At 55.1% G+C, this 12,490-nt stretch overlaps 1 protein-coding gene across 1 annotated transcript in view; it reads right to left on the reverse strand.

The window, feature by feature from the left end:
- Positions 1-3,829, reverse strand: part of PEPD (peptidase D) — a 113,327-nt gene extending 109,498 nt beyond the window's left edge. The window contains exon 1 of the mRNA XM_005653273.3: positions 3,715-3,829. Coding sequence (XP_005653330.2) covers positions 3,715-3,731 — 17 coding nt within the window. The 5' untranslated portion in view covers positions 3,732-3,829. The remainder of the gene's footprint in view (positions 1-3,714) is intronic.

Here is a 12,490-nt window from a genome sequence, read left to right on the forward strand (position 1 = left end):
GATGCCCACGGGGCCCACAGCACAGACAAGGGACAAGATCCCTGCATCAGAATGTGTCACCCCTTCTGGATTGGACCATACTGCTAAGTTCCCAGCAAGAGAGATCAGCCCAGGGACCAGCCTGCTCCCTCACCCTCAGCCTCCAGCTCGGGCCAGGCACTGAGCCCTCCAGCTAACTGTCAGCGAGGCCAGCCCACTCACCCTGGTTGAAGGGGCCTTGTGGCTGCTGTCACCCTGCCTTTCTCCTGATGAGGGTCAGGGGGCTAAGCACACACAGGGACCTGTGTGGAGTCACACCAGGCCTGGGGAAGGGCCTGGGAGGGCAAAGGGGCCCTCAGTGACCAGCCTGCCTCCCACAGACCCACCCCTCCCCAGCCCCCACGGTCAGCCTGATGCCTCTACTCCAAGTACAAAGTTCATCTTAGGGTGGGGATGGGCTTTGATCCAGAACCTGAATCCTCCAAACACTTGCTCCCCAGAAATGCTGACTCCAGCATGACCTATGACCCCTACAGGTACACACCAAGGACAGCTCACCTGCTGCTTCACACTAGTCAAAGGCCCTCTGGGCAGCAGTTCTCTGAGAGTCACTCACTTAAAGAATAAAGATATTTCGGAGTTACCGTTGTGGCTCAGTGGTTAATGAATCCGACTAGGAACTATGAGGTTGGGGTTCGATCCCTGGCCTTGCTCAGGGGGTTAAGGATCTGGCATTGCCGTGAGCTGTGGTGTACGCTGCAGACGCGGCTCGGATCCCGTGCTGCTGTGGCTCTGGTGTAGGCTGGCGGCTATAGCTCTGATTCGACCCCTAGCCTGGGAACATCCATATGCCACAGGAGTGGCCCAAGAAATGGCAAAGAGACAAAAAAAAAAAAAAAAAAAAAAAAAAAGAATTAAAGATATTTCTTCATCCTATTGAAAGTTGTGTTCCCACTCCCACCCACAACTCCTTTCTGCAATCACTGAGAGTCCCCTGGAAAGCCAGGAAAGGTGGACTAATTTAGGTGGAGGACTAAATCCTTTTATTCTTTTTGGCACTGTAGCCTAGCACCAATCACAAGGTGGCCCTGGAGAGACAAACTGAACCGGTCCCTGCACTCCAAGGATGCTGGCAGAGGCAGGAAGGGGGGCAACCCCTCCTCCAATCATGACGGGCAGCCTGCCAGTGGGAAAAACTGGGATTCTCTGGAGTTCTGAACCAGAAGCCTTGGCTGGAGGTCAGGAGGGAAGGGGGCCAGGAAAGGCTTCTTAGGAGAAGGAACCATCCAAGTCAGGCCTGCAGATACGCGGACAACATGTCAGAGAATGAGGGCACTCCAGGGCTAGCAGGTGAGTGAGCAAAGAAAGGAGGAGAACAGAAAAAGCCATGTGGAAGCAGATGCAGCAGGTCTGGCTGTAGCAGAGAAGTCTCAACTCTGTCTATGGAAAGCTCAAGGCATAACCCAAGAAGAAGGCAGGGCCCCCTCTCACCAAGTACCATGGGATGGGGGAGAGGGGGTACAGGAGGGTATGAACCCACAGAAGACCCTCTGGGGGCTGCCTGTGAGACCCTCTGTTTCCAACTTGAAGTCCCTGCCCAGGCTAGCAGGACAGAGCAGGATCAACCCTGAAACACTCCTTAGAAGAGCATCTCAAGTTTCTCGCTGAACTTGAAATGCTAGCTTAGGGCTTCCACTCTTCCCCAAGTCACATAGAACACAATCAGTCTCCCTGGCCTCTCGCGGCTTCCCCCAGCCTAGGATCTGGAAGGACTCTACAGGCAACCAGATCCAACTCCCAGGGAGCCCGTGGCTGTGATCTGATGGGATGGTGTCTCATTATGCCTGACGCTCTCACCTGTCCTGTGTGTGCAGCTGGGCACCAGGCTTTGCTGGAAACATATCCAAAGCCTCTTTCACCTATGGGAATTGCTGGGCTCAAAATGTCCAGCAGGGCGATCCATACCAACCCAGGATGGCCTTTGCCAAAGAGGCCCTGTTAAGTTCTGCAAATTACGTGCATCCATCAGGTCTCCCTTCAATTTACACACCTCTCCAAGACCCCTGTCACCGAGTTTCACTGCCCCGTGGCCCAGAGACTCAGCAGGCCCTCCTTCCAGCCAACCAGCTCCATGCTCACACCCATCTAATCACCAGCCTGGCTCCCTTGTACCCTCAGGAGAGCACCAGACCTCAAAGCCAGCAGGGATCCCTGAACCCAAATGCAGCCCCTGGAATGCCCTGTGACCACCTGGTGACCCATAGAGGTAATACACCCACATCTGGGCACTGGCCTGTACCCACTGCTCACCCTGCTCTTTAAGACGTGATCAAGGATCACAGGCTGAGTTCAAAGATCTTACCCTGGATTCCTTGACATTCATATGGGACTTTGCAAGCACAGTTCTCTGCCCTAGGGGTGCTCAAGGACCAGCACAAATGTCATCCAGGGCATGAAGCCTACCTGCACTCTCCCCTGAGCTCAGAACCCACAACTTTCCATGGCACATACCAAGACTGGAGGCAGACAGATGACATCTGCCCCAGTGGACCATGAACATCTAAGGGTAGACCCAGTGCTGTTCCTGGAATACAACAGGAGGTGCCTAGTCAGTGTTTGATTTGTATGTTCTAAGCTCTTCCAACCTTGGGGGCCAATCGAGGGGGCCATTTTCTGCTGCCATTCTCCCTCCCTTCCAAAAAGAGACATGTGTTTAGTCTACCGGTTCCCCCATTCTGATCTCAATTCCAGCCTGGCATCTGGGGCAGTGTCCTCTCTCTACCAGTCCCCTTCCCAGCCCCCAGCAACTCCAGGCCCAGATGATGTCCCCATAACTGGGCCTTGCCCTGAACACATACATAGCCCAGGGGATAACTGTCTAAAAGGTATATCTGAGCAGATGAAACCCCTTGAAAGGTTCCAGTCCCTTAAGACAAAGTCTGGAAACGCTGGCTGAGACGCCACGCCCTCCTGCACAGGGACGCACTCCACTGTCCCGTCACCAGAGCACTCTGAACGCTCAACTTTTGCCCAGATATTCCCTCATCTGGAACATCCTCCAATGCTTCAGTGAGCCCATCTAGCCACACTTTCGTCTACTAGATCCATTTAGCATGGATTAGTATAATTTACCGTAGAATTTATGAAGCATCTACTGTGTGCAAGGCAAATGCTAAAGATGCCTAGGAGTGAACCAGACAAAAAGCCTGCCTCACACTCTAAATCGAGAGAAGCCGAGAAACAAGTTTTGTTTTTTGGATGTGTGATATAATTTACCAGGTGGTGCTGAGAGTGGGCTAGGTTCTCAGGGAAGGATTCCCTGAGGGGCTGACATCTGGGCCCTGAAGTAAGGAGGGAAGCGTCCCGCTGGGGAGGGGATTCCAAGCTCATCTCAAACACTCCCTTCTGCCCCGAGAGCACCCGCGTCCTGGTGCCCTGGCAACGCCGTCTTCCCATCTGCGGGTTGGGGCCGTGAACGCACGCTCGACCCGAGGCCCCACCTGGGCTGCAGAGTTCGGGTGAGGGGCTAAGAGCCCGAGGGGAGTGGGCAGCGGCCACACACGCAGCCTGCTGCCCGGCGCTCGGACGCCCAACCCGCGCGAAGAAGCGAGGCCCGCGGCCACACAGCGCGGCCAACAAGGACACGGCCCGGCGGCGGGGCTCTCGCCCACTCTGCAGCCGGGAGGTCCCGCTCCGCGCCGTGAGGCAAGGGCCCGGGGCAGCAGCAGCACTCACCCAGTGGCCGCCGCCATGCTTTCCCGGCTCCTGCGTCACGTGAAGTGCGGCGTCAGCGGAGCCCCGGTAGGGTTCCACTTCGAGGGGCGGGTACTGGGCGGGGCCTAGGCAGGGCCCGCCCCCGGGCTCCGCCCCCTCCAGCGCTGGACTCTGAGGTCCGAGAGGGGCGGAGCCCGAAGGGGGCTGGAGAATCTATCCACTCGCCGGCCTCGGGCAGCAGGCGAGGGGCGGGGCTAAGGGAAGGGCGGAGGCCCTTCCTAAGAAGGAAGGAACCCCCTGAGGCAGTGGATACCTTGATTCAGCCCCCTACTTGGGGTCTCAGCCTGCCTGAGGGTGGAAAAACATCTTGCGAAAGAGAGCCTCTGACCCAGTCTAGGGTCAGGCAGAGGTGACCGCTCTTGCTTAAGGAGGGAAATGGCTGGAGCAAAGGCCGGGGCAATTGGAATAACGTAGAAGTTCAGGAGAGTGGTGTGGGAGTGAAAGGTCCGGCCTCAGAGGTAAGTAAGGATCAGATCTTGCAGTGCCTTGAATATAGGGCTGGGGAGTTAGGACTGGTGGGACCTTTCCAAGCTCCCTCCATTACAGGATGGGGCTGGACCTGGAGGAAGGGAGGCCAGTGAGGAGGCCTGTGGAGAAGTGGGCAAATTGAGGGCATGGTTCAGGAAAGAGAATCTAGGAGAGGGCATCCCCCTCTGCCCTGCTGGGCACTCTTGTTGGGTGCAGGGTCCTGCAAGAGCTGGGGAGGGAGGCAGGAAAGGGGATGGAAAGTAGATGATCCAGGGAGCTCGCTGTGCTTCCCATGCCTTGGAATAATAGTAATAATACTAACAACTACTGCCAACTCCAATGCCAGCCGGCACTTACTGTGCCTCAATGTTTTGCTAATGTCAGTTCACTGAATCCTCACAATAGCCCTGTGAGGTAGGCTCTGTCCTTAATACCATTTTAGCACCAGGAAACTGAGACCCAGAGAGGTAGATAAGTCACCTGAACTTACACAGGGGCCAAGTTCACAAAGTAGCAACTTGGCAGTGACTCACACTGGCTCAGCAAAGAAAGGGGACCCAGAGCTGGTGGGGGATTCTCCTTGAGTCCTGGGCCCCACGAAGATGTGTGTGAACAGAAGGTGGGGCCCAGCACGTGCCCATAGGGCCCCTTACCCCAGCCCCCAGCTCTCTCACAACTAGAAGTAGCTTCTGGGGTTTGGTGGGAGGGGGTGGGGTTTTTTTGTTTGGTTTGTTTGGTTTGGTTTTGCAGCATATGGAAGTTCCCAGGCTAGGGGTCGAATCGGAGCTGCGGCTGCCAGCCTACGCCACAGCCACTGGGGATCTGAGCCACATCTGCAACCTACACTGCAGCTTCCAGCAACACCGATCCTTAACCAACAGAGCGAGGCCAGGGATCGAACCTGCATCCTCAGGGATACTAGTCGGATTCGTTCCCACTGAGCCACGATGGGAACTCCATGGAAGTAAGCTTCTGTTTGAAGAGCTTGAGTTTAGGGGAACCTCTTGTTTCTTTGTCAGGATAAGGATGTGGAGCCCCATGGCTGAGCTAGGGAGGCACCAGGGACTGTAAGATGGAGAAGCAGCTGCTGTTCTTGTCCCCACAAAGCTGGGAACAGAGCAGACCCCTTAACTAGGAGGAATCAAGCCAGCACATCAGCAGGGTGGGTGACAGAGCATGGCTGCTTGGAGTCCAGACACCTTCCCTGGTTTCCTCCTCTGTCGGGTGGGAGCTGACGGTCTGCGCCTCACGGGCTGCTGCTGGATTTCACAACCAAGCAATATACAGGCAACTTTAGCCTAGGGCAGTATTAAAATGGCCAAAGCCATGAAGAAGAGGGTGGGTCCTCCAGGCAGCCCTCCCCACCTCCTTGACCCCGATAAGGCCAAGGAGAGTTAACGCAAGAGGGGACCCCACCCTCCTCCCGCCCATGGATCGCTTTGCCCTCTTGCCAGTTTCCAGGGAGGAGAGCAGAGGTGCCGGCCCCACACCCCACTACCCAGCCCGTCACACTGAGAATTCGCACCCCTCCCTCTTCCCATTAAACACTTTCTCCACCTTCAGCTAAAGACACCTGTTTTTCTAACAAGGGACCTTTAAAAATAAATAAATAAATCACAAAGACTGAGCTGAATGAGCTTCTCGTGCTCTTTTGTGGAAGGAAAACCTGCCCTGGAACTAATCACAGCGCCTCCACCATTTCTTTTGACAGAAAATATGTCAAAATTAAGTCAACTGTCAGCTCTGTTGGTTAATATGAAAAAGAAGTCATTTGCCTAAACATCCCCATAACAATAAGGGCAGGGCACCTGCCAACTGAGTGGAGCACCCTTGTTTGTGAGCAGTGCTGGGGGGCCTGCCCCTGACTCCTGCCCGCCCAGGCCCTCTGGACAGTGGGCTTGCCCTGCCAGTGAGCCTGCCTGCCACCGCTCACCCCTCCCCTTCAGAGGCTCTGGCAGGGCTGTCCCCACCCCCACCCCTCTTCATCGGGGCTCTGGCAGGAGCTCCAGGAAAAGCAGCCCTGGGAGGGGGAGAAGATTGCATAGTTACTCATGCAGGGCCGACCCTGGATGCTGCTGGGAGCCAGGAGGCAATTGGGGAAAGATTGATTTTAGAGAGTTGCAGTGAAGAGTGTATAAATCAGTGAGAGCTCCAGCCTGCACACTCCGGCCTCGCATGGTGTCACCTCTGAGGTCACAGACCCTTGGCTGAAACCAGTCTCTCCTCGTCGTGACCTACAAGTGTCTGTGCTCAGCCAGCCCAGTGGCCAGGGCATCATGACTCTGCACAAGTGCCCTGCACCAGCCAGAGACCCACAAAAGAAACGTAGCCCTGGGAAGCCTTCCCCTTGGAGTTCCCATGGCTCCCTTTGTCCCTGTGACACTGGGTCCTGCTGGGTTTCCCTACTCTGCCTGCCCTGCTTGATCTATGCACTCTGCACATGCAGTTTTGTGGACCTCTGGCTTCCTGGAGATGGTAGGCCTCTGACTTGAGGCCTTGCAGGGATGTCCCTGGAAGAGCCAGGACATGGGCCCCATCCACCTTTTGCTGTGTACTAAGGACACCGGAAGGCTCCTTAATATGCCACCTCCACCCTGGCCACCAGGCTACCAGGCTGTCCTTGGTGCCACTCTATGAGTGGATGGGGCCCAGACCCTGCCCTGGAGGTCTGGGAGCAGAGGAGGAAGAGGGGGCCCCTAGCATCGTACCCAAGGAGTGCACCACCTGGGAGGGCTGGGAACAGGGGTGTGTGAGATGAGGGGGAGTTACTGAGCAGTTCTGAGTCTGGGTCTGGGGGCGAGGGGAGCTCGGGAGGCTTAGTGGAGAGAGCTGGCAAGGGGCTCTGTGCCAACTACATCAGGGCAGCAGCCTGAGGTGGTAACAAGGGGTGTCACGTGGCGGTTTTGTGACCGTTGCTTCTGCAGACAATAGAAGACTGAGCTTGGGAAATCAGCACCAAAGAGACTGAACAGAAAGAAGAGAAGCGGGGGTTGAGATGGGAGGCTGGCGGGGCGGCGGGGGGCCCACTAGTCGGAGGGCCCCCCTTCCCCCCCCCCCCCCCCCCCCCCCCCCGGTTCCCAAGGAAGGAAAGTGATGGAAAGGCAATGCCCGAGGGGCCGCCTCTCCATCATGGTTGGGGCAGATCCCAGCTCTCAGCCTTTGCAACCTCAGCAGCAGCAGGAGCTCTCCCCTTCCTGGGGGCCTCCAGGACCAGGCCACTGCTGTCACCACCATCCCTCCGCCCCCCAGGGGAGCCCCCACACTACGTCATAACCCCCCTGCCCTTCCTGCCTCCCCCGGCCCACCTGGGTATCTGTCTGCCTGCAGAAAAAAGGCGGGTGGCCGCGAGGGGGGTTGGGGCGGGGAGGCTTCCCTAGGAAGCCCCGTCACAACCTCAGATGAAGTGGTCCCCGCTGAGTGCTTTGCCAGGGTCTACGAGGCAATTCAAGATGAGAAATGGAACGGTGGCTTCGGAAAGGCCAATCAGTCCAACAGCACCTTCAAAACATCGAAGGCAACAAGCTCTTTGTGTGTGTGCGAAAATGGGGGAATATGTTGTTTTCCACTGTTTGGAAGGCGGTTTTCTCCTCTTGAAATCACGAGCTGTTTTCTTCCAGAGAGACTTATAAATACATCCAATTATCGACATTCAATATAGGAAATAAAGTTCTGAAATGGTTTTCTTCCGCGCACGCGGAGTGGGCTGGCCGGGTGGGGCGGGTGATAATTACTTTGATTTCTTACAAGTCGCATCAGTGCCGAGCGGCTGGGCTCTCCACCTTTTATTGCTTTCGCCTTTATTGCATTTCCCATGTTGTGCTGGGCTATTCATTGGGGTAACTTTCTTACCACATTTCAAGATCTTGATAAAATGAACGAAATTCAAAAAGCATGAGGCTGGAGTCCCAGAGCGAGGAAATTGAGTTCTGTGCCTTGTGTCCGGGAGAGAAATCTCTCCGGGGGAAGGGCTCTCCCTCTGCCCAGCTCCAGAGCACTGACTGTCTCGGAGTTCCCGCTGACATTCACAGCTGCCCCTCTTGTGGGTTTCCACCAGGGTATCATTTTGAGGAGGATGCTTTCAGCTTTTCGTCAAGTCACCCACAGACGATGTCCCCAGCAGCCACCTAACTTGCGCATGCCGCCTGCAAGATTGGGGTCATTTATGACTCCTCACTCTCTTGACTTCAGACCTGTCCACTCTCCCTCTTCAAGGCCTTGTCTCCTCCACCAGCCCCCTCCCTCCTGCAGCCCCTCCCCACTTCCAAGGCTGCCAAGCTTTGGGTGTGACTGCCAAGGCTCTGGGGTTGCCTCCCTGCCTTCCGCCTCTTCCCATTTTAAGCCCCATGCTCATCAGAGTTCTTTACAGCCAAGAGTTCCTGAGTCTGGCCATCCTCAGGTAGAGAAGGATGTGGCAGGGGTGGGGTGGGGGATGTCAGGAGGTGCATCTGAAAGAGAGGTGGGCTCAGAAAACAGAAAGGGACGAGGCAGGTTGGTGACTAAGTGTGCAACCAAGCCACACCACATCCTGCTGTCCTGAGTTGCCACTACCTCCACTCTTTTTTTTTTTTTTTGTCTTTTTGTCTTTTGTCTGTTGTTGTTGTTGTTGTTGTTGTTGCTATTTCTTGGGCCGCTCCCGTGGCATATGGAGATTCCCAGGCTAGGGGTTGAATCAGAGCTGTAGCCACCGGCCTACGCCAGAGCCACAGCAACGTGGGATCCGAGCCGCGTCTGCAACCTACACCACAGCTCGCGGCAACGCCGGATCCTTAACCCACTGAGCAAGGGCAGGGACCGAACCCGCAACCTCATGGTTCCTAGTCGGATTCGTTAACCACTGCGCCACGATGGGAACTCCTACCTCCACTCTTAAACATCACCCTGAACTGACACAGCATCCGGACTCCACCCCCAACCCCCACTGCCCCAGCCAAAGCCCTTACAGCCACTTGCAGAACCCAAGCCCCGTATCCACACTCTGGCCATCTTTTTCCTTGGTTTTCTGCATGGGGGCGGGTACCTGTCATCTCCGCAAGTCCCTTTCTCCATACAGGTAGGGGTTAAGAGGCTGAGAGATATCCACAAACCCCTGTGACACACAGTCTTGTGGGCACCATCTTGGGGTGCCCACAATCCCCCCAAATAAAACCTTGGAAAGTTCAACTTGGACAAACTAGCCCCGATTATTGCCATCAAAAAGTCTAGAATGCAGCGATTTTCATTGCGGCACAAGTGAGAGTTTCTTGTTTCATGGCTTTTCTTTTCCATTTACATGAGAGGATGCATCATTTTCATTTCTTCGGCTCTAAAGGCCTTACCTGGCCGCCTCCACATCATTGCCGAATAAATATCCTCAAGCACAAACGGCCCATTCGAAATCGTGTGATGGAAAAAGAAAAGTGCATGGACTTCCAAATCAGAAGCCTGGCTCCCCTGACTTCTCCCCGCACTGTTCCCATTTGGCGACAGGGACACCAAGGTGCTTTTGCTTCCCTTCAGAGGCAGTTCCAAGGGGGCAGAGGAGGCCTCGCACACCAGGGCCCTTGGGGGACAGTTTAACAAATGTGGCCGTGGTCACTTTCCTTATTAGGATAATTATCCAAGCGCCTGTACAAGGAGGTTAGGAGTCTGGATGCAGGAGCCTAGGTCCCAGGCCTGACTTTCTTATTTTACTCACTGGGTGGCACCGGGAAAATTGCCCAACCTCTCTGATCCTGTGCTTCCTCCTCGATAAACAGGGTGATGGGTCACAGATGGGAGGGGTGCTGAAGAGATTAGATGGGTGGCCCACGAGACCCTCAGCACAGGCCCTGGTTCAGGATGGCTGCCGTCATTATTTCAGTGGTCATGTGAGAAGTAGGAGCAGCAGGAAAGCACCAGGACCCTTGTCCTCAAGGGGTGAAGGTGGGTAAATGCCCCATGAGGTCAACTCTCAGCCCTGCCCATCTGCTGAGCAAATTTGGCACAAATGGGTGAGTCCCTAGCCCCAAGCAAGGTGGTCAGGGCCTCCTCCCTTCGAGAGGACTGGCTGGGTCCTGGGGCTGCCTGGCCCCTGCGAGCCAGCCCTGCTCCCTGATGTGAGTGGGCGGTAGAGCCGAACACAGAGATGCTAAAGAGATTCAGGGAAACAAATGAGTAGAGGGCAAGGCGGGAGACAGGGGGTCCCTGGCTGCACCCGTGGGCTTTGGCCCTGCCTGTGAAGCCAGCGGGGCTCTGCTGGCAGGCACGGATTTGCATGTAGCGAAGAAGGGCTGCAAGGAGTTTTGTCAGAGGGGCTAGGGACACACAATAGACTGCAAGATCGGTCTCAAATTCTCCTTGCTGTGTCCACGCCCTCGGCTTTCCAATGCTGCAGCCCCTCCCATCCGGAAGTAAAGTCTATTTCACCAGCCCTTGAATCTAGAGTGGCCACGTGACTTACTTTGGATGTAGAAGACATTCGCCAAAGCAAAGGGCTCGGAAGGGGCTCACCCACGGGAGCTGACCCTCTTCCCGCTCTTGGGAGCCCTGCCACCGGGGGAAGGTGCCCTAGTTAGCCTGCCAGAATGTAAGATGCCCATTTGACAGCCTGCCAACCAGCAAACACACAGGCAAGGCTGGCTTTGATTATCAGCCTCCAGCCGACCTGAGAAATGATTGCAGACCCACGAATGAGTCCAGTAGAGACCAGCCGAGCAAGCCCCTGAATGCTGGGTGGTTTGTTATGCCAGGTTGTCACAAAGGGCAGAGGGAGGAGAGCCCTGGATGAAGTCCCCAGGGGGGAGGCTGGGGCCAGATGCTGTGGGGGCTCTTTTCACATGGAACTCTGAGAGGTGCAGGGACCCAGCAGCACCACTAAGGGGTCCTGGGGAGAAAGGGTGACCTTCACCTCTCCTCTGGGAGTTCCCAGATGGTGCAGCAGGTTAAGGATCCAGCATTGTCACTGCTGTGGCTTGGGTCACTGCTATGACATAGGTTTGATCCCTGGCCTGGGAAATTCCACATGCTGCAGGTAAGGCCTAAAAGATTAAAAAAAAAAAAAAAAATTCTCAGCACCTCCCCTCTGCCTGGAGCACAGCCTGGCTGCCAGGACCTGGATTCTGCCCGGCACTCATAGCTCTGTTGCTGCATGAGGCTGGGCAGCGGCTGTGCAGAGCCATGGTGCCCCCAGTGGGGCTTTCTGGTCTTGAAGCACAGGAAGCTGGAGGACTCTGAGTTTATGTAAAAATCCCTCTGGGGATACCCACCCCCAGAATACCTGGAAGAGATTTGAGAGGACTAGAGGACCCCTGTGATGGGGCTGGAGTCAGTTAAATCCAGATGATTGTGCCGATGGCACAATCATCCAAGCGCTGGTCCTTCAATCCAGAGTTTTGTTTTATTTTATTTTATTTTGTTTTATTTTATTTTATTTTATTTTATTTTATTTTATTTTATTTTATTTATTTTATTTTATTTTATTTTATTTTTGTCTTTTTAGGGCCACAGCTATGGCATGTAGAACTTCCCAGGCTAGGGGTCAAATATCAAATCAGAGCTGTAGCTGCTGACCTACACCACAACCACAGCAACTCAGGATCTGTAACCCACTGAGTGAGGCCAGGGATCGAACCCATGTCCTCATGGGTACTAGTCTGGTTCGTTACGGCTGAGCTGCCATGGGAACCCCACAGAGCATCTTTTTAAAAGATTGATACCCAAGTCTTTGCCGCCACTGCACTCTGTCCAGACAATAGCCCTGTCTCTGAGTCAAACACCAAGTTCATCCGCAGTTTCATGAGCCAGCAGGGGTCTCACTCGCTTCCCCATCCTGTCTGGACGTTCCATTCCGGCTGTCTTTGGGAAAATTACAATTTTATTTCCAGAGCTCAGTGATCAATATTTAGGGCTTGAGGGAGAATTTACTGAAAATCATCTCACAGTGGAAATGCCAGAGGCAGGAGCTTCTGCACATGTGGCTCCACTCAGACCACAAATCCACCTGCAGGAGCAGCTGCCTGCCCAGCACGAGGCCTTTCCCTGCTTCCTCCAGGGAGGCTGGGTGGTCGAGCGGGGCTGCCTTGAGCTGTGGCAGCAGTGCCAGGCGGCGGTGAGCAGCCAGGCTTCTTTACAGGGATCTGGGAGGAGAATGGACCTAAAATCTACTCCCGGCGCCACCTCTGTTTGCGGCACCGCCTCTGCTTGGCAGGGAGAGGGGGGAGGAGATCCCAACTGAGATGTTCCCTGAATTCCGTCTGCAGACTTGGCTGTGTGGAGAACCAGTTCTAGCTTTGGATCTGGCACCAATGGCGAA

Source organism: Sus scrofa, chromosome 6, assembly GCF_000003025.6.
Source record: "Sus scrofa isolate TJ Tabasco breed Duroc chromosome 6, Sscrofa11.1, whole genome shotgun sequence".
NCBI lineage: Eukaryota > Metazoa > Chordata > Mammalia > Artiodactyla > Suidae > Sus > Sus scrofa.